This window comes from Xenopus tropicalis, chromosome 4 (assembly GCF_000004195.4).
Source record: "Xenopus tropicalis strain Nigerian chromosome 4, UCB_Xtro_10.0, whole genome shotgun sequence".
NCBI lineage: Eukaryota > Metazoa > Chordata > Amphibia > Anura > Pipidae > Xenopus > Xenopus tropicalis.
In genome coordinates, this window is record NC_030680.2 from 48,713,595 (window position 1) to 48,741,132 (window position 27,538).

The 27,538-nt window shown below is 38.4% G+C and overlaps 1 protein-coding gene across 2 annotated transcripts in view; it reads right to left on the reverse strand.

Moving 5' to 3' along the window:
• The window catches only part of bcar1 (BCAR1, Cas family scaffold protein), a 93,623-nt gene that overhangs the window by 16,157 nt on the left and 49,928 nt on the right, over positions 1–27,538 (reverse strand). For both annotated transcript variants that reach the window (XM_012960799.3, NM_001126064.1), the window contains 3 exon segments: positions 6,179–6,337; positions 5,810–5,932; positions 2,662–3,879 (listed from right to left, as the gene is read on the reverse strand). In XM_012960799.3, coding sequence (XP_012816253.2) covers positions 2,662–3,879; positions 5,810–5,932; positions 6,179–6,337 — 1,500 coding nt within the window.

Sequence of the window (27,538 nt, forward strand, 5' to 3'; positions counted from 1 at the left end):
ACCATGATTCTATAGATGCTTTCATTGACTACATTCATGTAAATGATTTAATTCTTTTACAGCAGAGGTTAATAGACAAGAGAGAAACTATTTGGATGTTACTCTATATGTTGAACAAGATAAAATATTGTGTAACTTTTACTGTAAACCCAGTGGGCTTCTACATGCATCAGTGGCCATCATATAAACTGTATCAGAAATATACCCAAAGGACAGTTTTTAAGAGCAAGAAAAATTGTACTAAGGACAATGATTTTGTTACATAGTGTCAAAAAAGACCAGAATCCATCAATCAGCCCTTTCAAGTAAACCCAGCACACACAAACTTATACTGACCTATCTATACACTCACATACATAAACCATATATACCAACATCAATACTAACTGTAGATTTTAGTGTCACAATAGCCTTGGATACTATGTTTGTTCAAGAACTCATCCAAGCCTCTCTTAAAGGCATTAACAGAATCTGCCATCACAACATCACTAGGAAGGGCATTCCACAACCTCACTGCCCTCACCGTGAAAAACCACCTACGCTGCTTCAAATGAAAGTTCCGTACCTCCAATCTAAAGGGGTGGCCTCTGGTGCGCTGGTCGTTTTTATGGGAAAAAACAACATCCCCTATCTGCCTATAACCCCCTCTAATGTACTTGTACAGAGTAATCCTGTCCCCTCGCAAGCACCTTTTTTCCAGAGTAAACAACCCCAACCAGTCTACATTCAGTTATTAAAGAATGTAGGACTCCAGCAGATGGATAGATGAAGCTAGAGATCTAGCCATGAGTAAAAATAGGTTGCAATTGCTTTCAGTGAAACCCATTAGGGAGAATTATGTTGATCACCATACCTTTAACACTAGACACAATGAGGCTTCTAATAGAATTAAAAGCATAATATAAAAAGACTAGCATGTTTTAAGTGCTGACCCTGTGACGGACACCTCAATTGAGTAAAAACCTTGTGTGTCTTTTAAAAAAGCTAGAGGTTTGAAGAACATGTTGGCTATGTTGACTAAAGTTTGGGGCAAGAAACAGGGATTGAGGGCACATTTTGGCCTTAATGGCACATACAGATGTGCAATAACAAGTACGTATCTTGAAAATACGTGATTCCCCACTCCCATGACTGTAGTGATCTACCAGAGGTCAATCTTTTTATTAATTGCTGGTCTATATATATTGTTTATTTACTCGTATGTCCATAATAATTTTTATGTAGGCAGAACCATCAGGGAAGTTGGCACAAGGATGGACAAACATGCCTGCAATATTAAAGCCACCAAGACCAATCACAGTGTTCCCCAACATTTTAACGAGTACCATGGGGGTGACCTTGGGGTATGGTACATAAGGGTCTAAAACAAGTTCCCCCCCATTTGAAGGGAGGGGAGCACTATATGAGGCTTAATATTGATTTAGCAGTCTTTTAATACTTGATTGGGTTTTGGCACATAAAGGTTTTTTTTTTTTATATTGTTTGTGCATTTTAATATCTTAAATATAGCAGGTGAATTTTATCTAAATGGATGTATCTCCTTTTAAGGGTCACATGTGTTCCCTTTTTATATGTCTTCTTTTTAATATATGCATAATATAGTTTATATATTTTAAAAAAAAATATTTTATGTTGGACATTATGTCTTCTGATTTTTATAATCATTTTGATTTTTATGCAATTTATGTATTATCTGCATATATTTTGTATGTGTGATTCAAATGGGGCTATATGCATTATTGTAGGCATTAGCAGGCTTGACTTGGGAGTTACTCCCCAAGCCAATATGGTGCCTTGAGTGTTGCCATTGCGCATGTGCCAAGAGTGTAACTTCAGATGCGCATACGCGCAATGTCACCCATGCATACCCAAAGCTGGGGGGTTGTAGCAATAGGCGATAAGGAAGAGCCTTTAAATGGGCTGTGAGGGTGGGAAATGAGTGTTTATGGATCCTGCCCCTAAGGAATACCCAGGAACCCATCTATTTGCCTGTGCTATACCTATATTGGATGCTTTGTAAGTACCCATTTTTAGTGTTTTACTCACTGCAACCGGTGGAGCAATGGAATATTTTGACTTTGCTGGGGTATTTGAAGATCTACTGCAGGACTATATGTACCATCATTTCTTTGTATTTGGCTTAATACTGATTTGTATCTGGTGAGTAGGCTGACTCACAGGGTGTGTGGAGAGATCATACACATACACAAGCCACTATAAGTCAATTTTATCAGTCACTTTTTACTTTTTATATTTATACAAACACACAATTTGTATTAAATTACTAAACTATATAGTTTTTATTTAAAGTGTGTTTCCTTGTAGTTTTCCTACTTTTGTATCAGATTTTGGGCTCATGCACAGTGAGGATGATTCAGGATGCTGCAATTCACTTAATTAGGTATTAGACCTTTGTTGAAGGTCACATTTCAGCACTGTGCATTTGTTTAACTGGTATACAGGTTTTAAATAGTGTTTGAAAAGAAACAAATTTTGTGCACAAAACATAGAAAAAAATTTAACCTGCTGGCTTTTATAGCATCACTAGAAGAGCTTACAATCTAAGGTGTCCATCACATTCGAACAATGTTTTATCCAAATCCATCAACTCACAAAAGATTTTCAAAAGTACAAGACCTGATTTGTATTTTATATACTCACCTGCAAATGTACATAGTCATAGTCTTCCATCCAACCACTTTCATTATTCTCATATTGTCCTTCAGGAGACTGCTCAGCTAAAAACTTAGGAGGGGATGGCAGGGGTCTTGATTGTATGCTAGCTTTTTCTGTGTGTCCTGTTTGCCCAACCGACAAGTTATTGTTGTTATTAGAAAAGTGATTGCTATTGTCCTGCAAATCACTCAGAGAAAGCGGATGCTTGGCCCTTTTAAACAGTAGAGAGGCATTTCCATGTAAGAAGGAAGCCAGCTGTTTAGTATCGTCAGGTATTCCTTTTGAATACATAATAAAACGCTCCAGGTCATCAGATGTATTCTGTTTGTTAGTTGCCAGAATGTTCAAGGACCAGTTACAATTGTCCAAAGCTTGGCTATGTTTAATCAGTTGCTGGTTAACCTCTTCCATCTTCTGTAGCTGTTTACTTAGTTTAGTGTGAAGAGTCCTATCAGAAGCTTGGGCTGAGTTTACTACTGCTCCTCTGGCAAACTCTAGCAATTCCTTCATTGCAGATTTCACTCCTTCCACTGCTGATTGAATGCTCTGAATGTTAGCCTCCATTTGTTCCAGGCTCCTCCAGGGACCATTTAAAAAGGACATTAAGTAAGAAACTGAACTATTCACACCATGTTGTAACTTGACCAGCAGTTCCATAGCTGCTTCTAAATCAAGGTTCAGCTCTTTTCCAGCAGGTTTGGGTAAAATGACAGCAGGTTCTTTAACTGGGATGGTGTCAAGTGAAGAAGTAGAGATGTTACTTCTCGTACTACCAGTACTGGAAGCTGAGAGACGTTTAAAGTTGCCAACCAATTCATCAACCGCTTTTACCTCTCTGTCCACCTGAGGAGGAACATCATATATATAATCTGTCTCACTCTCAGTTGTTGGTTTTCCTGAATGGAACTCTCTTGGAACATCATAAACATCATGATGGAAGGTTTGTCCTGCAGGCTTTCTAAGGCTAGGAGGTACATCATAGATCTCTTGGGAAAAGGATGTATCACTGCCTTTAATTGCAGTAGGAGGGATATCATAGATTTCTTCTGGGATGTTTGGCTCATGTTCATGTAAAGCATGAGTTGTAGCTTGTGGCGGACCCTGCATTTTCTGACTTGGGAAAGTAGGTGGAAAATCATAAGTTTCTTCTCTTGTAGGACCATCAGGAACATCTTTACTGACAGATGGTGGAATATCATATATCTGTAGAAAAAAAAGTGCTAGTTCAGAAACATTAAATTATTTGGAGAATTAAAATATATACACAGTAAAGATGTTGTTATCTTAAGTATTTCTTATTATTTTCATTATTTTATTGGGTTTTAGCTAACAAGTTATAAAAATATCTAGAAAAGATTTTAAAAGACGTTGGCAGGGATTATAAGTAAACTGCAGATCTTAATGTCAATGAAGAAAACTTCTGTTAAACTTCCATACTGATGCTACAAAGCAGTAATTGTTACTACTGCAAGACTTTATATATTATAAGCAAAGGCACCAAGAGTTAAATATATTTAGCTTACCAAATTTCAAATATGTCAAAACAACTTTTAGGGAAGAATTTTTTAGCAGTGTAACATGGCTAGAACTAGAGCACACAAGATGATGCTGTACAGAAAAAAAGAAAGGTAAAGCTGGTAATTTTCTTAAAAGTAGTTTTCTGAAAGTAATGGTTATGTGTGTAATATCGTGCACTAAATATCACACGCGACAAAATATATATATCGCACGCGGTGGGAAATAACGCAAGAAAATCGCTCATTGCGAGTTAAATAAGGCAAAGAACATCGCTTCTTAATTATGACACGTGTCCTTTTAGTGAATCGAGCATTAAGTCGCAAAAAATAAGAAGTGATAAAATTTTTAACACATGCTATAAATATCGCTCGTTTTATCGACCTTTAGTGAATCGGCCCCTCAATCCCACTTTAAATCAACTACGAATCCTAAAGGTTTACATACTTTTGCCACACAAAAATATCTAACTTTGGATCATTGTCCTTAAAGGAGAAGGAAAGGCTAGTAAAGATTTAATCTCAAGCTGCAGGCATACCTTCAGTTGTCTCAATAGTGCCCTTAAGTCTCCCCATATTTCACCTGTTCAGAAGATCTGAAGCCAAACAGGAAGAAAAAACACTGAGCTGTGTAAAGAAAGTTCCCATAATGCCCCGCTCCTGCACAGACACGCAGACAAGTGAACATGCTCAGTTAGTTAGACTATGGGGCTGATTTACTTACCCACGAACGGGTCGAATGGAGTCCGATTGCGTTTTTTTCGTAATGATCGGTACTTTGCGATTTTTTCGTATGTTTTGCGATTTTTTCGGATTCTTTACGAATTTTTCGGATCCAATACGATTTGGACAGAATCCGAAAAAATCGCAAAACATACGAAAAAGTCGCAAAATGTTCGTTTTCAAGTCGGAACTTTTCCAATTCGGGTCGGATTCGTGGGTTAGTAAATCAGCCCCTAAGAGTCAGATTCCTGCTGATTGGCTCAGATCCACATTCCTAAGGGGGGGGAGTGAGTTCTTAGCATTCTTGAGGGAGGGGGGGAGCAGGAAAGAGCAGAGAACAGAAAGCTTGAGTGTCCGGAATTACAGACACAATAAATCTTTTTTCAGAAAAGTCAGTGCAGCATTTCAGTGAGTGCTTATGGCTGTATTTACATAGACCTTTCTGATAAATCTTTCTTAGTTTTTACCTTTCTTTCTCCTTTAATATAAAAATAAACTAGCGCTACATTTAACATTAACTCCTCTGTTTAATTGGGTTCTCGTTATCTAGTGTTAGGATATTTTGGGTCACATTTATGCAAACATATTGAAAATTCAAATGGTTATATATTCGGAATCTAGTGGTGCATTTAGTTTAGTCCCAGTTCTACTTTCAAAACATTTCTCCTACTGAATTCTATAAAATTGCAGTGGACTGAACAGTATTTAGTTCTGTTGCAAATTCCAGTGCAAGCTATGCACTCAGGCATAATAACTATTTTTACAGAGACAAATTAAATAAAAGTAGAATAATAGGACAAACATATCTCTATTTTTAAGCAGTAAATGTTACCCCCTAATGGCAGTCCTATTACTGAAAACAAATTGGCACTGAGATAGAATGGTATTACAACTACCATTAAGTGAGACTGAAGCTGGTCGTGTAGGTTTTTTTCAATGCTGGGAGGGACATCATAAATCTCTTGTGTTTGTTCTCTGCTGACTGGACCTTTTACAGCCATAGGAGGAATGTCATATACCTGCAGGAAAACAAATATTGTGTCAAACTCAAACTTTAAAATTCTCAGACGTGTCAATCATTTGCTGTCAATGTTCATCTAATGAAAAAATAAAAGGTTAATAACAGACAGATATAGAAAGTGGGGGGTTGATCCAAAACTTAATAACGCAATTATTATAATTGATGTGAATAACATAATTCATATAAAGAACAAGCCAGTGAACTATCAAATGTTTTTATCCTTGGATAAGAAAGAGAATTCAACCTCTGGGCTGTAATTGTTCACTAAGCATCGCGAAGGAACATCATAGATTTCCTGGGGTCCTGAAGGGCCAAGGTGTCGGGGAACATCATATTCATCCTGCTGCTCCAACTTGGGTGTATCATAAACATAAAGTTGGCCAACACGTGTAGGAAGGACAACCTGGGTTGAAAATAAGAAAATAATTTAGTCATGATCCATCCATAATAAAAAAAAAAAGAAGGATACAAAGAAGAAATAATACATGTTCTGTTTTGATCGCATATATAAATAGATAGATAAAGCGGTACTGTGCCCACTAATACAAATTCTGGTTGGCTTGGCACCATTTCCTAGAAATGGCTGCTTCTCTGACATTGCTAAAAGATCCCTAAAACAATCACCTGATATTCATTTCATGAGGATAACTGATAAACTCTTGTTTTTTATAATTGGAACACCATATATAAAAAGCACAATATGTAAATAATTGCAAAACAGGCTCATTTATAAACACTGAGCAAATCTACACCTGAGCAGTAGCATATAGCAACCATGTTTAGATTTTTTTCAGCCAACTACAGGTAGAACAATCAAAGCAAACATCTGATTGGTTGCCATGGGTTACCCATACCCAGATGCAAGCTTGTCCACTGTTTATAAATTACACTGATGCTATATAAAACAAAAGTTTTATTTTTAGCTAAATAACAAACAGCAGATTACATTTATACCATATTCAAGTGTATTTGTTACCTTTAATGCACAGAGAGACGGCATAAACATTACACAGTGATGAACAACACAAATTTATCTGTAACTGTATATGTATGACATAAAATATAACTTTCTCTATGCAGCAAGAAGGTGGCAATATATTACGAGCCGCCTGAAGACAACAATCTAATAACAGATCAATCAAAGCAAAGTAGGAGTAGTTCATGGAAAGAGCCCAGATATTCCACAAGAAAATAACTTAAACTGTTGTTCCTATGAACACTCTAAATTAAAAAAAAAATGGAATATGATCAGACACTTAGGGGTTAGTGATATTATGCGTAAAAGAAAATTTAAACTTTACTTATGTAATTGTAGATTAGTTTTCAAAATCCTATTTTGTAGTATGTCTATATTTAAGCTGACTTTAAAGAAGGAAAGATGAGATGACTGAGGGGTGCCAAATATTAGGCAACCCCCCACCCCCCCAGTGATTTAACATAAATGCATACTTCACGTTTTTCAGAGCCTAAATTTGCTTAATGTGACTGCACCCAGGCCAAGGAAGCTGTTCTTTCACAAGTATCATCAAGAAATCACATCACTGGGGGCTTGGCAATAATATAATAATTTTTGCTAAATTTGCTTAAGATGAAAATCTGGTGAGAACTTTGTTCCTGTTATTACATTTGTACCCAGGAATCAGAATCATGAACATGCACAGGTGGTTTTGGGTATGAATTGCAGGCTACGCTCTTCCTATCTCTGAAAAAAAGCCAAAATTATTATGATTTGTTTCTATAAATTATGTGCCTTAGCCCCTTAAGTTTAGGCATCTGAGCCTGATAGGTGAGCAACCTCACAGACTGAAATCTTTCCCTCCATTCATCAACAACAGCTTAAGGCTCCCTACTACTCAGAAAACATTCAAAGCAAATAGATGTCAGGTTATAGGGTATAATTACCTAGCAACCCTTTTAGAAGCCTTACAGTCTTATACATATATACTATAAGCAAACTCCAATATTTCAGACCAATACACTGCATTAGGGGTTCTTAACCTATGGGTTAGTACCCGAAAATGGGTGACCCAAATATTTTTAAATCTCTTTCTACAATAGAGCACAGTTATTTAAACAAGGTGGAGATCTGGTTCTAAGGCAAGTTTTTGGTCGCAGCAAAGCTGATTTTGCACCTCAATTCATGTTGCCCATGAAAAGCAAAAGAAAAACCACATTGTATATTCAGACCTCAGCAAGTATTAATTTTTACCCCCTAGAGATATAGTCACATATATATATTTATCATCTATCTTATATGTGCTGTTATGTCCAATTCTAGAAAGTATGCTGCTTTATCCCTTTTCCTTTACAAAAAAATGAATGAATCTTTTAAAATTTGTTAGGCAATAATTTGTCTTATAGAAGACATGTTTTTTAGGTTTAACAGTGCCAAGCAAAGTAGAACTGTAATAAGCCTGAGATTCCATCCAGCACCCTTCTAGGTTACCATAGCAAACACATGGCCACAGAATTTTGTGTACTTACATGTTCTTTAGGGTGACAGGGGTCAAGCACCACACCACAAATTGCCAGTGTTAGCACCATTATGAAATGAAAAACTGCAAATTGCAGTGAAATGTCTATTCAGATTCATGGACCATTGTGTAGTGTGCTGTCCTTTAGATGCATGTGTGTGTCTTTATGATCCTTTTTTTTTTTTTTTTTACAGATTACTTTTTTATGTGGTATTTTAACATAGCAACCATGCTGGGCAACAGACAAGCATCCATCAAGTTCAAGCTTCCACTCAAATTATTTCCCCCTATGTTCTAACAAAAGTTAGATCTTTCATCTGTGAGATGAGATTTACCTAAATAGTTTTAATGTGTAATTTTTTCCATTCTCTTTTCATTATTACATCTGTTAGGGACCCTATAAAGCATAAAATGGTCTATTTTTTATTTTAGAAGCCACGTTGGGTGATTATTTGCTGTCTATATTACCACAGCTGAATAGGTCACCCATGCATTTACTTAGTTTAACTTCATATCTTCCTGTGATCTGTGATTGTGTCTGAGTAAGTACTTCAGCCAGATCAGCACCATTATCAGAAAATTATAACATGCAGCTAACGGTTGTTAGCAGTTGTAATGCCCCTGACATTTGATAAATAAAGAATATAATTTTTCACATACTGTTCCTTCAGTTTGTTCAGCATATTCCTGTAGATTTATTATGCCTGTTTTTGTTATACAGGAAATCAGAGCAATTTTACTTCATAAAAATTCAATCCACTTGAGTGAAGTAGACTCCAGTCAAACAAACACACTTAATGCTATTGCTACTTAGATCAAATGGGCTGACAATGCTCTGACTAAACTCAGACCCTAACTGACAGTTTATATGTTGTATGGTCCTCATTATTCAGTTGAATATTTAGTGCCTGCCATTATGTTAGCCAAAACAAAGGGTGTTACAAAGCTCTTGGACTGGTATCGATCTGCCCTCACAAGCTGAGTCCTGATGTTTATTGCTGAGCTGGCAGTTGAAGTTCCAAAAATACAGAGTCTCAGGGCAATGACCCAGCGTGCGTACTTGTAGAGAGCACCGCCTGGAAAATTCCTGATGCAAGATCCTGTATCTGAGTCCCAAATGCTGGCTGCCTCTTTCTCAGCTGGCACATTGCTTTTACTGTGAAAAGTTAAACTGACCAAGTGCTTGTAAGCGGCTGCAGCAAAAACTATGATTTCTGGATACAGATATGCATACAGAAGGATGGATAATACCTGCAAAGCTGAACACTAAAGACCTAGGTTTCAGACAAACCTTAACCAGGTTACACAAGTAACTGAAAACCTGATTATATAGATTGTAAGCTCTACGGGGCAGGGACCTCCATCCTCTTGTGTCTTTGACTCTTAACTTATTGCAACTGTATTTATCCTGTATCTATCTGTATTTATTGTTATACATTGTATTTATCTATTAATAGCTTAATAATCCCCTGTTTTTATTAATGTATTCTAGACTGTACAGCGCTGTGTACATAAGTAGCGCTTTATAAATAAAGATATACATACATACCTGAATCTTAAAGTCAGTTAAGAGGATGTAGACCACAAAAGAGAAACATTGTAATAGGGCTACCAATTACTGTGTCTTCTTAATGTTTTGATTCTGCTACAGTGAACTAATTCAGTAAAAAGCAATATTGGTATATATAATTTTGATTCTGCTACAGTGGACTAATTCAGTAAGAAACAAATTATTGGTATATATATATATATATATATATATATATATATATATATATATATATATATATATATATATATATATATATACAGTGGCTTGCAAAAGTATTCGGCCCCCTTGAACTTTTCCACATTTTTTCACATTACAGCCACAAACATGAATCAATTTTATTGGAATTCCACGTGAAAGATCAATACAAAGTGTTGTACACGTGAGAAGTGGAACGAAAATCATACATGATTCCAAACATTTTTTACAAATAAATAACTGCAAAGTGGGGTGTGCGTAATTATTCAGCCCCCTGAGTCAATACTTTGTAGAAGCACCTTTTGCTGCAATTACAGCTGCCAGTCTTTTAGGGTATGTCTCTACCAGCTTTGCACATCTACAGACTGAAATCCTTGCCCATTCTTCTTTGCAAAACAGCGCCAGCTCAGTCAGATTAGATGGACAGCATTTGTGAACAGCAGTTTTCAGACCTTGCCACAGATTCTCGATTGGATTTAGATCTGGACTTTGAATGGGCCATTCTAATACATGGATATGTTTTGTTTTAAACCATTCCATTGTTGCCCTGGCTTTATGTTTAGGCTCGTTGTCCTGCTGGAAGGGGAACCTCCACCCCAGTCTCAAGTCTTTTGCAGACTCCAAGAGGTTTTCTTCCAAGTATTTGGCTCCATTCATCTTCCCATCAACTCTGACCAGCTTCCCTGTCCCTGCTGAAGAGAAGCCCCCCCAGAGCATGATGCTGCCACCACCATATTTGACAGTGGGAATGGTGTGTTCAGAGTGATGTACAGTGTTAGTTTTCCGCCACACATAGCGTTTTGCATTTTGGCCAAAAAGTTCCATTTTGGTTTCATCTGACCAGAGCACCTTCTTCCACATGTTTGCTGTGTCCCCCACATAGCTTGTGGCAAACTGCAAACGGGACTTCTTATGGTTTTCTGTTAACAATGGCTTTCTTCTTGCCACTCTTCCATAAAGGCCAACTTTGTGCAGTGCACGACTAATAGTTGTCCTATGGACAGATTCCCCCACCTGAGCTGTAGATCTCTGCAGCTCATCCAGAGTCACCATGGGCCTCTTGGCTGCATTTCTGATCAGCGCTCTCCTTGTTCGGCCTGTGAGTTTAGGGGGACGGCCTTGTCTTGGTAGGTTTACAGTTGTGCCATACTCCTTCCATTTCTGAATGATCGCTTGAACAGTGCTCCGTGGGATGTTCAAGGCTTTGGAAATCTTTTTGTAGCCTAAGCCTGCTTTAAATTTCTCAATAACTTTATCCCTGACCTGTCTGGTGTGTTCTTTGGACTTCATGGTGTTGTTGCTCCCAATATTCTCTTAGACAACCTCTGAGGCCGTCACAGAGCAGCTGTATTTGTACTGACATTAGATTACACACAGGTGCACTCTATTTAGTCATTAGCACTCATCAGGCAATGTCTATGGGCAACTGACTGCACTCAGACCAAAGGGGGCTGAATAATTACGCACACCCCACTTTGCAGTTATTTATTTGTAAAAAAATGTTTGGAATCATGTATGATTTTTGTTCCACTTCTCACGTGTACACCACTTTGTATTGGTCTTTCACGTGGAATTCCAATAAAATTGATTCATGTTTGTGGCTGTAATGTGACAAAATGTGGAAAAGTTCAAGGGGGCCGAATACTTTTGCAAGCCACTGTAATATATATATATATATATATATATATATATATATATATATATATATATATATATAAACATACAACAGGAAACTGTTTGGTGATTGTAGGATGTCCTTACGTGTATATCAAGTACTTTATATCGCTTTTAGACTTTCTGTTGAATTATGGGTACAGGTAAAGCGACTAGACTACTTTAACGTAGGTTACTTGTGCATTACATTCTGCATATAATTATTATTTATATTATTCATTATTATTATCATTATTATTTCTTTGTAAAGAGAGGCTTTGGGAGACTTGGTAAAGGTTCAAGAATAAGTGACCTGGGAGCTTGTCGTTATAAATGGTACATGCCACAGTACATATCATACTTTATCCAACCATGGACCAATATCTACATAAGAATTTTGTTTTGGCTTTAGTGACGATCAAGAACCATGACAGTCAAGAACCGTGTGTGCTGTGAGACTGTTTGTTTTATTTCTTACATCTGCGACATTTGTTCTAGAGAGCTGCGCAGCACTAACAACACAGACAATGAAAAAAGAGTGCTGGGTACAGACAAAGAAAAGCTGGACCCTCTAAACAAAAGCAAAGGAAATAGCTGTGACACACACATCTGTGGGGCGGAATAACTGCCAGCCAAAAGGTCACTGTGAGAGCACAGTCAGCCCCTCCCCCATTAACACATAAATGTGATCCATGTTATTTATATGGGTGCTGAATATCACAGAGAAATTGAATCAGTAAGAAATGATTTTGTGGTGTTAGGTTAGAAAAAGATAATATTGCATTTTAATACATGCACAAAGTAGAGAATGCACACACATACAGTAAGGTGACCTGATTTCACCTTTTCTTAATGACGGCATATGACCCTTTTTACCATCAAGCCAGTTCCGAAATGTCCCATATTTTCCATATGAAATGTTGGTAGGTATTTAATAAGATACAATCAATGGTGTGGGTGGTAATCCATCAGACTGCCTTCAGGGATGTCCCACCAGCTTTTCCTTGGTGTAAAAGTATTACAGTGGACACTTTGGTTTAAAACAAGGGTTGGTAAGAACTTGTTTGTTTCAACTCTAGTTGTTGCCATGTGATTTTGCAATAAATATTTGAAAGCTCTAATTATTGTAGTCACATTTTAATATGTAAATTGGTATTTAGTTTAGCATTATTTTGTGTAGAGGACTCAGTATTCAAATATTGTGGATTTGGAGCATCTTTAACTTGTACCTTAATTATACTGATAGGAAAAGCACCAATTATATCATCCATCTTTAATAGGAGATAACCAACCAGTTGCTAAATTTTACCACGCTCAATGGAGTGGGTTGAATTGGTGCACTCACTTTTCACATTTCTGATTGCTACATGGCAAACTATATAAAATATTTCTAAAGACAATACCAGCAGCTTGAAATAAATGTTTAGTAAAGCATTTACATTTTTTCAAATCAGTTCCACTTCTTTAAATATATATTCCCTGATAATGCCAGTAGAAAAAAATCAATTTTGAATAGAGACATTCTGAGGTTGAATCATGAGTGCTGTGTTATGGCCTGGGCATAAAAATTCCTTCCACCATGGCTATAACATTTTTAAAAATATATTTAAGCACAAATTTTGTATTTTGTTGTGCTAGTCTGCCTCTGGCATAGCCATGCCATTGAAATCTCTAAGTTAAAACTTTGTTACAGTGTGAACTGTTTCCCAAAAAAAAGTATTCACAGAGCAACTAGGACCCAAAATGTCCTGGGCCTGCTGATCTAGTTAGACCAGAGCTGTCCAGCTGGATCTAAAGGATTTGTATGGTCCATAGACTTCATTGCATGACATTTATTATATGCTGAAAAAAAAAAAAAAAAAAAAAATATATATATATATATATATATACACATACATATACACAAAGGATGACATAACATACCTCGGGTGCTCGGTAAAGGGTTCCAATAGTATAAAAAAGACCAGCAACTCCGGGATTTCTTGTGAAAAATCAAAACATATATTCAAAGTAGAATAAAAAGCCAGCTGTTTATGCTACTTTGAATATATGTTTTGATTTTTCACAAGAAATCCCGGAGTTGCTGGTCTTTTTTATACTATATATGTTTTATGTAATAGTACAGCACCCTGCAATAGAGCAAAACGTGGTGCACGTCCCCAACAGGTTCCGATATCCTTGCATATAAAATAAGTTCAAGAATGGACAGCACACACTTTAAAGTGCAAAAAGTATATTAAAAGATCAAATTCATACTGTACACAAAATGCGACGTTTCGAGCCCGGCCGGGCTCTTTCCTCAAGGCATGTGGGCAGGAATCTCTCAGTTTCCAAACTGGGAGACAGCAGTTAGAAAATCCCTCATATTGCCCCCCATCTGTACCTGTGCCAGCAGCAACCAATCCCTCACATTGCCCCCCCATCTGTACCTGTGCCAGCAGCAGCAGCTATTAAGAATTGTCAGAGAACTCCCAGGTCCTAGCCAGCAGTCCTGCCAGTCCTGTCAGGCCTCGATTGTTTTCACAGCACAACCACCCACCGCCGCACTCCAGCGCCTTCTGTCCCTCTGGCTGCCTTACGTTCGAATGGCATGCATGAGTATGAGCATGCACGCCACTGCCTAATACGCATGCGCACGGCGTACGAAGGTAAGCGCCGGCCAGAGGGGGGTTGGGGGCGGCAGTTTTATTAAAGCCAAGGTGAACTAATAAAATACTACTACTACTACCAAAAACTACTACTTTCCCCTTTAATGTGCACCCCCCCGTGATTGCGCCCTAGGCAGGCGCCTACTCTGCCTACCCCTAGTTCCAGCCCTGTGTGTTCCGGGGTTTGTGCATCCCAACAGATTTGCCAGATTGTGTGAAGAAGATGGGGCGTGAACTCTGGACTGGCGGTGTAGACGGGGCAGTGGGACTAGCAAGGGGTCATGGGGAAGGAGTGAGCATACAGTTTAAGGAGCTTCCACTGTTACAAAGGAAACAGCCTAATATTAACCTTAGATCTAACTCTCTGTTACCTAATGTAAATATCTCTGATGCATGCTGGCTAATGCACGGAGCATGTCAGGTAAATTAGGAGATCTGGTGTCTAATGCATGTGCTGTAAATTTAAATGGTTACACCCTTTTTAGGTGGGACAAAAGGATTAAAAAGGGTGGAGGGGTTTGTCTTTATGTAAAGCCATGTGCTAAAGAAATTACCAAGGACAATGTGGAATCCCTTTGGGTAGACATTTTAGCAGGGCTAAAGATTTCAAAGAAAATGATCATTGGCATATGCTGTAAAACCACCCCATATAAGTGAGGAGGATGAGCAGTCCCAGATTTGTGGCGAAGCCACAAAGGCCCACGCCTAGGGTGGCAGAAAGTTAGGGACGGCATGCCGCCCTGCAGCTACGGTAAATTCTGCTTGCCTACGGAGCAATGGGGAGAGGACGTGCATAAACTTTAGCACATCCTCTCCCCAATGCTCGGTATGAGTTGTGCCGCGCACTCGCGTGGGGGGTGCACACATGCGTGGTCATGGTGGGCGGGCGGCCATAGGGGGTGCCCCAATCCGAAATCCGGCCCTGAGGATGAGGCCCAGCTACTATTGCAATTGGAAGACGCTTCACAACTAGATCAAGTTGTTATTATGGGGGACTTTAATTATCCAGACATTGACTGGAGAAATGAGGTGGCTCTGTCAGACAAAGCTAGTAGGTTTGTAAATATGCTAAATGACAACTTTTTATTTCAGGAAGTTCAAAAACCTACTAGGAATGATTCTCTTTTGGACCTGGTGATATCTAATAATACTGAACTCATCTCTAGCATTTGTGGGGCTTTTCACAGGGTTAAGCATAGGAAAATGGAATATCTTTAAAACATTGCTTAGCAAGTATACAGGTCAGTATATTCCCCTTGTAAGCAAGAAAAAACATTGCCAAGCAAAACCTATATGGATGATTAAAAGTGTTAAAAGTGTGTCGAGGTTGGTAAGAAAAAGCATTCAAGTTAGCTGGGACAGGTACAAGGAAGCAAATAAAGCATGCAAAAAAGCTATCTGACAATCTAAACTAGAGATGGAAAGGGGTATTGCAGGTAGGAGAAAAGGGAATCCAAAATTATTTTGTAAATATGTAAATAAAAAAAAAAAGCAAGACAGGGTGGGACCCTTATTATCACAGGGGGGGGGTCAGTTGGTTGATAAAAACAAAGAAAAAGGTGAAATTTTAAACTCTTATTTTTAATCTGTCTATAGAACCGAGGAGCCAGCTAATCAAGGTTTACCCAATTCTAGTAATGTAACTACTGACGCATGGGTCACACAGGACGAAATTTAAAAGAGATTTGAACATGTAAAGGTAAACAAAGGTCCAGATCCGGATGGGATTCATCCCAGGGTATTAAATGAGTTTAGCACTGTGATTGCCAAACCTCTTCACTTCATTTTTCAGGATTCATTGAGGTCTAGTTCTTAGAGACTGGCAAATTGCTAATATGGTGCTGTTATTTAAAAATGGATCCTGTTCTCAGCCTGAAAGCTATAGGCCTGTTAGTCTGACATCAGTAGCAGGAAAGCTTTTGGAAGGAGTACTAAGGGATAGCATACTAGAATACATTGCAATTCACAATACTATGGGGGAGATTTCTTAAGACATGAACGCTTGGAGCGTTCTTTCGAATGCTCCAAGCGTATTTTAGCTAATTTTTTGCGCTTGCAGGACTTTTTCGTATGCCCGCACAACTTTTTTGTACACTTGCGCAAATTTTTCATACGCTTGCGCAAAAAATTCAGAAAGGTTCTGCGCTGTTTATAATCGTTCAGTACGAAAATTTTGGGACTTTCGGATCGCCAATACAATATTATCGTGACTAATACGATTTTTTCGGAAGCATTCAATCCGAATTTTTCCCATTCGGGATTCGAACTCGTGTTTTAATGAATCGGCCCCTATAAGTTTGTGCCAGCATGGTTTTATGCGTAACAGATCTTGCTAGACACCTTTTATGAGGAGGTGAGCAGGAACCTCGAAAGCTATAAGTTCAATGCAGGATGCTGCCACTTTGCAGAGCAATTTAACAAAATTTAAACACTGGGCAGCAAAATGGAAAATGAGGTTCAATGTTGACAAGTGCAAAGTTAAGCACTTTGGTAGAAATAATATAAACACGAGGTATATACAAAATGGTAGTGTGTTGGGGGTATCCTCAATTGAGAAGGATCTGGGGATTTTTATAGATAACAAGTTGTCTAATTCCAGGCAGTGTCATTCTGTGGCTACTAAAGCAAATAAAGTGCCATCTTGCCTAAAAAAGGGCATAGGCTCAAGGAATGAAAACAAAATGTTGCCTCTTTATAGGTCTCTGGTAAGGCCTCACCTTGAGTATGCAGTGCAGTTTTGGGCTCCAGTCTTTAAGAGGGATATTAATGAGCTGAAGAGAGTGCAGAGACGTGCAACTAAACTGGTAAAGGGATGGAATATTTATACAATGTGGTTATACTGTCACGGTTGGGCATGTTTTCTCTGGAAAAAAGGTGCTTGTGAGGGAACATGATTATGCTGTACAAGTACATTAGAGGGGATGATAGGCAGGTAGGGGATGTTTTTTTTCCCATAAAAACGATCAGCGCACTTAGATTAGAGGAATGGAACTTTCTTTAAAGCAGCATAGGTGGTTTTGTGACACACGGGGAGATTATGCCATAATACTGGCTGGTTTCCTCTCAAGGCAACTTCGGCGGCTTTGTCAAATCGCGGTGCCACGTATGCCATCCCACCGGCGATTTACAGTCTAGCTGGTGGAATGGCATAACGGGAGATTAGTCACTCATGACAATGAAGATTTGTTGCACGGCGACTATTCTCCCCGTGCGTCACTGCCCTTAGAGGGGCTTGAATGAGTTCTTGAACAAGCATAGTAGTCCAACGCTATTGTGATACTAACATCTACAGTTAGTACTGATGTTGGTATATATGGTTTATGAATGTGAGTGTATAGATAGGTCAGTATAGGTTCGTGTGTGCTGGGTTTACTTGGAAGAGTTGAACTTGGTCTTTTTTTTAACCCTATGTAACAATTCCGCCATAGTTCAAAAGCTTATTTCTTATGCTACAGACGCACATGGAAGGGAAGCACATGCTTCAGTTGCTCCTATACCCTAGTGTAAAACAGGCACAGGTTTGTACAAATGGCCCATGTCAAGACTGAACTCAAACAAATGCACTATATAGAGTGAAGATATATTTCAACCTTCTAGCACAACAGACACTATCTGGGGGAGGGGTGACAGAAGTGACATTAAAAATGCAGCATTAGCCCTATATAACTCTGACAAATCACACTTGATGGAACTAATCAAATAATTCCTTGTGGCTTTATTTATATGGATTTGGAATAGACTGCTTTTACTAAAATATTGTGGCATCTCCTAAATACAAAGAAATTGTAATTTTTTTTAAAATTTGTATTAATCCATGAAAATATAATGCAAACTAGAACCTCCTACTGTGACCTTCCACTCAAAATTTCACTATGAGACAACCCCTCTCTAAGCACTGTTCCTATATATACTCGTGTATGTCACAGCACAAATGGCTTGCTTAATGCTGGAAAAGTAATATTAATGATGGCTATTGAAGGGGTCAGGAATACAGAACAAAGCATGAATTAGGGCCTCGATTTGAATGACAATGAGATCAGATGCAACAGAAAGGTCAGGTAATAACAGACAGCAGCATTAGTGGTTCTTATGAGAACATATATTGAATTATAAAAGCATACACAGCACAGATGCATTTAAAGCACCCCGTGTGCCTGCAAACGCCAACCTATTTCTCTCCCTACTGGTGTTCTTGTTGTACCCTTGTACCCTTTTTACCTAGTGGTTGCACATCTTGGCAGAGCTCCTAGTTTTATGATACACTGCCCACAGCTAAGGACATGTACATCATAGGATCTAACAGGCAGCACATGCATTTTAACCCTTGCTGTTTATTAAGACTCTGTCATGGTGTTCCACGAGCAGGAATTTAGAACTCTATTAGCCTTTGCAAGATGGCTTCACTACAGGGTGCAAGAAGGCTGCCTGGCCAGGCTCATACTTCAAAGATGCAGCCCACCAGTGGTGAGATACAGAATTTGGTGTTTACCATTACTGGAGGGTGTCTTTCTGCATACCCAAGTGCTTTCCCTTGTCCTTTAAATATCTTAACTTAATACTCAACTTCAGTTATCTCTTCTTTTTTTCTAGACAAAATGTGCATCATATTCAAGCACCAGTGTTTCTTCAACACCTATAATAGTAAGGGGCAGATTTATTAAAGTGTAAAATTAGACCGTACCTCAGAAAAACTCACCCACTTTATTTTGATTTTTAGAAGCATATTTATGAAATGGTGAACTCCCATAGGAATCCCGCAGCAATGAATAAAATGGAAGTGAGTTTTTCTGTGGCGAGCTCTAATTTCACATGTTTATCTGTTATCTTCTTATGTAACATGTGCCTTTTCCCTTTTTTTCAATTTGTATGGCTGCCATGGCTACATAGCAGCTATTTCTATTAACTACAGTAGTCTTTCTGAAGCAAACACGCAACTTTTACCAGTGCAGAGCAACAGTACATTATATTTTAATTATTTTAAAACATTTTTATTTTTTAGTGTTACTGTTCCTTTAAAGAAACAGTAACACCAAAAAATTAAAGTGAATAAAAGTAACTAAAATATAATGTGCTGCTGCCCTGCAATGGTAAAAGTTGTGTGTTTACTTCAGAAAGTCTACTATAATTTATATAAATAACCTGCTGTGTAGCCATGGAGGCAGCCATTCAAAGGAGAAAAGGCACAGGCACATAGCAGATAACAGATAAAACACTATTGTATAATACAGAACTTATCTGGTATCTGCTATGTAACCTGTGCCTTTTCTCCTTTTTTCCAGCTTGAATGGCTGCCCCCGTGGCTACACAGCAGCTTATTATATACATTATAGTAGGGTTATTGTAGCAAATACACCAGTTTTACCAGTGCAGGGCAACAGTGCATTATATTTGTATTACTTTAAAGATCTTTCATTTTTTAGTGTTACTGTTCCTTTAAGCTTACTATATCCCAGTAGGCAAATCTATTTTGATTGTGTGATTAGTTTAATGTTGATTAGTTCATTCAGCTTCCTTCAGGCAGAAAGGAAGCCTGTAAAACCAAATAAATATGTTACAGATGCAACCTGTCAATCCCTGAGAAGGTCCAAAGTCCAAGACAAAGTTCCTGATGGGAAAAAAATCATGAGGAAGCGGTGTCCCTCAAAACTTTTTACTTTTGTATGATATACTATAGTATACTGCTCTATTCAGGAAACTAACTAGGAATTTGCTTTATACTTTTATGCTAATTTGGGATCCATCTAGCTATGCTGGATTGAGTACAGATGAGCAATGTAATGTTATGTTATTAATTCTACTTTTTGTGGATGTGGGAATATATATATGTTAACTTTAAATTGATTGTATAACCACCAGAGCTTGCGGTAGCTGTCCCCAACAGGTCCTGGCTATTTACTATTGTGGTTTAGCCTATTTTATAGTCATTCCCTATTTCTGTATGGGAACAAGGAAGCTTGATGGATGGAAGAATAGTTTATAGTATGTAGAGACTAGGATAAAAAAAAAAAAAAAAGAGTTTGTGGGAGGAAAGGAGGAATTAAAGTTTTGAGAGTGGGCCCATTGTCCAGGGTTTTCTAGTGGGCCCCTGCCATCTCAGTCCAACACTGCTGAGAACTACTGTACGCTGTATTAGATAATTAATGTGATATTGGTATAACAGAGACTTTCTGAGATGTATTTGTGTGTTTAAGCATAGTTTTTACCAACTAAACCAAACAGGATTGTTTTGGCTCCAATAAGGATTAATTATATCTTAGTTGGGATCAAGTAAAAGGTACTGTTTTATTATTACAGAGAAGAAATGAAACCATTTTTAAAAAAATGTGAATTATTTGATTAAAATGGAGTCTATGGGAGATGGCGTTTCCCTAATTCTGAACTTTCTATATAATGGGTTTACGGATAAGGGGTCCGATACCGGTACTAAAATCTGTATTTTTTAATGTGACTTATCTGTATTGCTATTATTTGTATGCAGTGCTGCTGAAATGTTCTGGCTCAGTGAGTTACACCCATAGCACTAAAAGGGTAATGTAACAAATGGTTTAAAATGTGCTACTTATCCAATAACCCATAGCAACAATTCAGTAGGTAGCATTTGCCAGTCAGTCATTTGAAAACAAAAAGTTGGTTGCTTAAAGTTAACCCATAGGCAGGGCCGTATTTATATATATAGGCACCTGAGCGCAGGTTTTGGGGGCGGCTCTCAGGTGCCTCTATATTAGATTAATAATTTTTAAAAAATTAAATATGTCCCAGCCTCTGCTGCGGATTTCCTTAGGATTTTTCCTTGAGTCATGCTGCAGAAGTGACATGGTGTATGTGATTTCACACACACACAATGCCCCAGTTACTTGATCATGTAAGCTGCTTGCATTGCCAATAAATGAATTTCCTACAAATAATCTCTCAGAACTGACTTTAACCTAGCACACTACACAGTCTAGGGAAACAGGTTGCTTTTTGTTGAGGAGTTTGCCCTCTTGGAGAATTTCCTGTAGAAATTACTGCTAATACACTGCTAAATTGTGAATTACATATAGCATCTTTATTCTATAATTCGAATAATATTAATACAGCTTTTTGGATTCCATTCACAACAACGAATCCCTGCAGAACATAATTTACAATCTGTTTTGAGCACTTGTACATTACATTTCTTTTTTTTTTTTCAATATAAATGTTGGTAATGTTGCAAACGTCTTGTTTTACAACAGGCACAATGTTTAAGTTATCAACTGCTTCCCTTAAAAAGAATTGCTGAATGTCATTCATTCTACCCTGATCTGCAAAAGCAATGCAAATAAATCACAGAATCCAAATAAATGAGTTGTATGCTGTGTGATTTTTATGGCTCATTCCACTGGCCTTTCCCTGCAGCAGTTCTTACATCTCTTACTGCAGGACAGTGGAATCTGCCCACATTCAAGAGCTTTCTGATCTTCCCATCTCACATTCCTTACAGTGCAAAGGATTACCAGGCTCTGAGGAATGTATTCTACATGAGGAGAGGAGGAGGCGAAACCTCAATATAGTGAAACCCTAAAACCATTTACTGTGACAGCCGCTGGCTACATTGCAGAGAGCATTCCTGCAACTGTCTTCTTCAATAGTCTGATGACACTGTGCCTATATACCAGGGTTCCCCAACCTTTTATACCCGTGAGCCACATTCAAATGGAAAAAGTTTTGGAGAGCAACACAAGCATGAAAAAAGTTCCCGGAGGTGCCAATGAGAGCTATAATTGGCTATTTGATAGCTCCTATGTTCACTGGCAGCCTACAGAAGGCTCTGTTTGGCAATTGCACTGGGTTTTTATGCAAGAAAACCTTGGCTCCTAACCATAAATTCATAAATAAGCACCTGCTTTGAGGCCACTGGGAGCAACATCCAAGGGGTTGGGGAGCAACATGTTGCTCACGTGCCACTGGTTGGGGATCACTGCTATTTACTATGACACTGTGCCTATATTTTATGGGGCAGCAGCGAGTGACAAAGCTTACATTTAAAAATCAGCCTGTGCTCTTTACAAAAGAAGAGAACTAATCCAGCCTTATTACAGGGAAATATTCCTGCTGAATGAAAAAACATCACACACACAGTTAAAATCTTTTTATATTCCTTATATAATATAATATATATTATATGGGCATAAGGCAGGATTAGTTCTCTTCAGCATTGGTTTTACTGAAGTAATGGGGAGCGCACTTAAACCATCCAATACTGGTATAGGATTCATTATCCATAAACCCATTATCCAGAAATCTTTGAATTATAGAAGGCCCTCTCACACAGATTTTAATTAAATAATTCAAATTATTTCAAATGATTTCCCGTTTCTCTTTAATGATAAAACAGTAGCTTGTACTTGAACCTAACAAAGATATAATTAATCATTATTGTAAGCAAAACAAACCTACTGCATCGGACCACACATCGGAGCGGGGGGGTGCACAGTAAGCCAGTCCAGCCACGACCCCCCCCCCCCCGCTCCGATGATCACTGCTCCGATGCAGACTGACACACTCACAGCATGTAATAAGCTGGGTAACAAGCCAGTCCAGCCACCCCTGTGCCAGCCAGGAAACAGAGGCCTTAGGAGGAAAGAATATGAGGTGTGAGCGACCTTTTAAAGTCTACTAATAAACATTTGTAAATAGTACCAATGCTTTTCCATACATAATCATGTATTATAGTCATTACAATATAAGCAGTTTTAAATACTGTCTATACAGCACTGAACAAGTCATGCTCTAACACTGGGCTGTCCACCTACTGCAGCCTGCAGGCCACATTCCATCCATAGGTATGCCTATTTTGGCCTACAGGCATGTCCAAATCCCTTTTTATTGACCATAATAAGACCTTCGGGCAAAAACAATACCCAAAAACTGCCAGCTCAGTGCCTAGTAAAGTGGACAGGAGCAAAGTAAATAAAGCAAAAGTGGAAACTCCAGTGGCTTCATCCCATTTTCAGGCATTCTCTGCAAAATCTCATCATGGCATGTGACAATAAAGTGTGAAGAGGAAAGGTGGAACATATACTATGAGGAGCAAAAGAGCAAGTAAGGGGTAAGGTGTGCAGCTCAAAACTTAAAAGCTGCTGGGGAGGAACAAAAGAATATAAATGTTATTTAAATTGAAAAAGTTTTCATAAAAGCAATTTTACATATTTAATGGGGGTTTTATCCCCTTTATGTAAAGCTTAAAATTAACTCTATTTACCTGGCTATTTTTAACAGTGTTTTAAAAAAAATAATGATTTTTAACCTGTTTTATTTATTTATTTTAACAGCAAATACACTGCTCAAAAAAATAAAGGGAACACAAAAATAAGACATCCTAGATCTGAATGAATGAAATATTCTTATTAAATACTTAGTTCTTTACATAGTTGAATGTGCTGACAACAAAAACACACAAAAATTATCAATGGAAATCAAATTTATCAACCCATGCAGTTCTAGATTTGGAGTCGCACTCAAAATTAAAGTGGGAAAAAACACTACAGGCTGATCCAACTTTGATGTTACGTCCTTAAAACAAGTCAAAATGAGACTCAGTAGTGTGTGAGGCCTCCACGTGCCTGTATGACCTCCCAACAACGCCTGGGCATGCTCCTGATGAGGTGGCGGATGGTCTCCTGAGGGATCTCCTCCCAGACCTGGACTAAAGCATCCGCCAACTCCAGGAAAGTTTGTGGTGCAACATGGCGTTAGTGGATGGAACGAGACATGATGTCCCAGATGTGTTCATTTGGATTCAGGTCTGGGGAACATCAGCCAGTAAGCATAGGAACCGAATAGTGGTCTGTGGTCACCACCTGCAGAACCACTCCTTTATTGGGGATGTCTTCTAATTGCCTATAATTTCCACCCGTTGTCTATTCCATTTGTACAACAGCATGTGAAACTGATTGTTAATCAGTGTTGCTACCTAAGTGGACAGTTTGATTTCACAGAAGTGTCATTGAGTTGGAGTTACATTGTGCTGTTTAAGTGTTCCCTTTTTTTTTTGAGCAGTGTAGTTCAAACCCTCCTTGCGCCACACTTAGAGGTAGCAGAGCAGACATTTAAACCACTGGTGGGGTAATGATGCATCATTAGTATAGCTCAGGGGTCCCCAACCTTTCTTACTTTTGAGCCACAGTCAAATGTAAAAAGACTTGGAGAGCAACACAAGCATCGTAAAAGTTCATGGAGGTACCAAGTAAGAGCTAAGATTGGCTATTAGGCAGCCTCTATGCACACAATCAGCTTACATGAGGCTTTATTTGGTAGTAAATCTTATTTTTATTCAACCAAAACTTGTCCCAGTTTTGTCAGGAATTCAAAAATAACTACCTGGTTTGGGGGCACTGGGAGCAACATCCAAGAGGTTGTTGAGCAACATGTTGCCCCTGAGCTACTGGTTGGGGATCACTGGTATAGCTTGCCCTATAAGTCCTGCCATGCCGGTAAAGTAAAACAACAACCTATGTGACATATAAATGGCCCTATGTATATTCTGTTTAAAGGAACAGTAACACCAAAAAATGAAAGTGTATAAAAGTAACTAAAATATAATGTGCTGCTGCCCTGCACTGGTAAAAGTTGTATGTTTACTATGTTGCCATGGAGGCAGCCATTCAGAGGAGAAAAGGCACAGGCACATAGCAGATAACAGATAAAACACTATTGTATTCTACAGAACTTATCTGTTATCTGCTATGTAACCTGTGCCTTTTCTCCTTTTTCCAGCTTGAATGGCTGCCCCCGTGGCTACACAGCAGCTTATTATATAAATTATAGTAGTGTTACTGTAGCAAACACACCAGTTTTACCAGTGCAGGGCAACAGTGCATTAAATTTTTATTACTTTAAAGCTCTTTCATTTTTTGGTGTTACTGTTCCTTTAATGGCATGTGGCTAAGTAATGATAGTTAAGGTCATAAAGTTAAAGGATAATTTTTAAATTTCACATGCGGCTAGCCATATTCTTAATGTCCCAGGGTGCTACAGCCATGTGACCTGTGCTCTGATAAATTTAAGTCCCACTTTACTGCTGAGCTGCAAGTTGGAGTAATATCACCCCCGTCCCTTTCCCCCAGCAGCCCATCAGCAGAACAATGGAAAGGTAGCAAAATAGCACCTCCTATTAGATATCAGAATAGCACTCAATAGTAAGAAATCAAAGTCTTGAAACAATAGGTTATCTGAAAGCAGTTTAATGTGTAGTGCTGGCTCCTTCTGAGAGCTCAGAATCAGGCACAATACACTGAGATGGCTGTCTACACACCAATATTACAACTAAAAAAATACATTTGTTGGTTCAAGAATAACATTATAAATGGTGAATTATTTGCTATGTAATCAGTGTCATTTTGAAATAAAAAGTACACCATAAAAATCATGACAGAATCCCTTTAAATAATTTGATACCGTTCCCCACAAACGACTGCTTTCTAAACTAAGGTCTATTGGTCTTAGTGAAGACGTTTGCACATGGATAGAAAACTGGCTACAGGATCGGGTACAGAGGGTGGTTGTTAATGGTACATTCTCTACTTGGAATAAGGTTCTCAGTGGGGTCCCTCAGGGTTTTGTACTGGGTCCACTTTTGTTTAATTTGTTCATAAATGACTTAGGGGAGGGTATTATGAGTAATGTATCAGTGTTTGCAGATGACACAAAACTCTGGAGACCAGTCAATTCTATCCAGGATGTGACATCCCTGCAGCAGGATCTTGACCAACTGGCAATCTGGGCGGCTAAGTGGCAGATGAGATTTAATGTGGATAAATGTAAGGTCATGCACCTGGGATGTAAAAATATGCAAGCCACTTATACCCTTAATGGGACTGCACTAGGCAAATCCATAATGGAGAAGGACCTTGGAGTCCTTGTAGATAATAAACTTGGCTGTAGCAAGCAATGCCAGGCAGCAGCTGCAAGGGCAAACAAGGTTTGAGCTGTATTAAAAGGGGTATAGATTCACGGGAGGAGGGGGTTATTCTTCCCCTTTACAGAGCGCTGGTAAGGCCCCATCTAGAAATATGCTGTTCAGTTCTGGTCTCCAGTGCTCAAACGGGACATGATTGAGTTAGAGAGGGTCCAGAGAAGGGCAACTAAGCTGAAAAAGGGTATGGAAAGTTTCAGTTATGAAGAAAGACTGGCAAAGTTGGGTTTGTTTACACTGGAGAAGAGGCGCTTAAGAGGTGACATGATAACTATGTATAAATATATAAGGGGATCATATAATAACCTTTCTAATGTTTTATTTACCAGTAGGTCCTTCCAACGGACACGAGGGCACCCACTCCATTTAGAAGAAGGGAGGTTCCATTTAAATATTCGGAAAGGATTTTTTACTGTGAGAGCTGTGAAGTTGTGGAATTCCCTCCCCGAATCAGTCGTGCTGGCTGATACATTATATAGCTTTAAGAAGGGGCTGGATGGATTCTTAGCAAGTGAGGGAATACAGGGTTATGGGAGATAGCTCTTAGTACAAGTTGATCCAGGGACTGGTCCGATTGCCATCTTGGAGTCAGGAAGGAATTTTTTCCCCTCTGCGGCAAATTAGAGAGGCTTCAGATGGGGTTTTTTGCCTTCCTCTGAATCAACTAGTAGTTAGGCAGGTTATACATAGGCATTATGGTTGAACGTGATGGACGTATGTCTTTTTTCAACCCAACTTACTATGTTACTATGTAAGTAGCTTTACTACTTTAAGGGTGAGTACAAAGCACCCAATGTTGTAAAAGAAATAGATGCAGCCATTGATCAAAAAGTCCCCATACCATAGACCTAATGGAGGTTTGGTCAGTTTTATTATTTTTATTATTTATAAAGCGCCAACATATTGCGCAGAGCTGTGATTTTTACAGACCTCAATAGGCGAAAAGCAGACAACTACTGTTTATAATAATTTCTAATAATTACATTTATAAAGCAAACTTATGTTAATGTTTATATGTGGGAGAACATATTATATGGGGTCTATTCAATTATCAAAACAACACAGACTTTTAAGCTAACTGCACAAGGACAAGATTTGTTTGCTCGATTTTTCAGTATGTCAAAATAATTGGGAATTTTGGTGA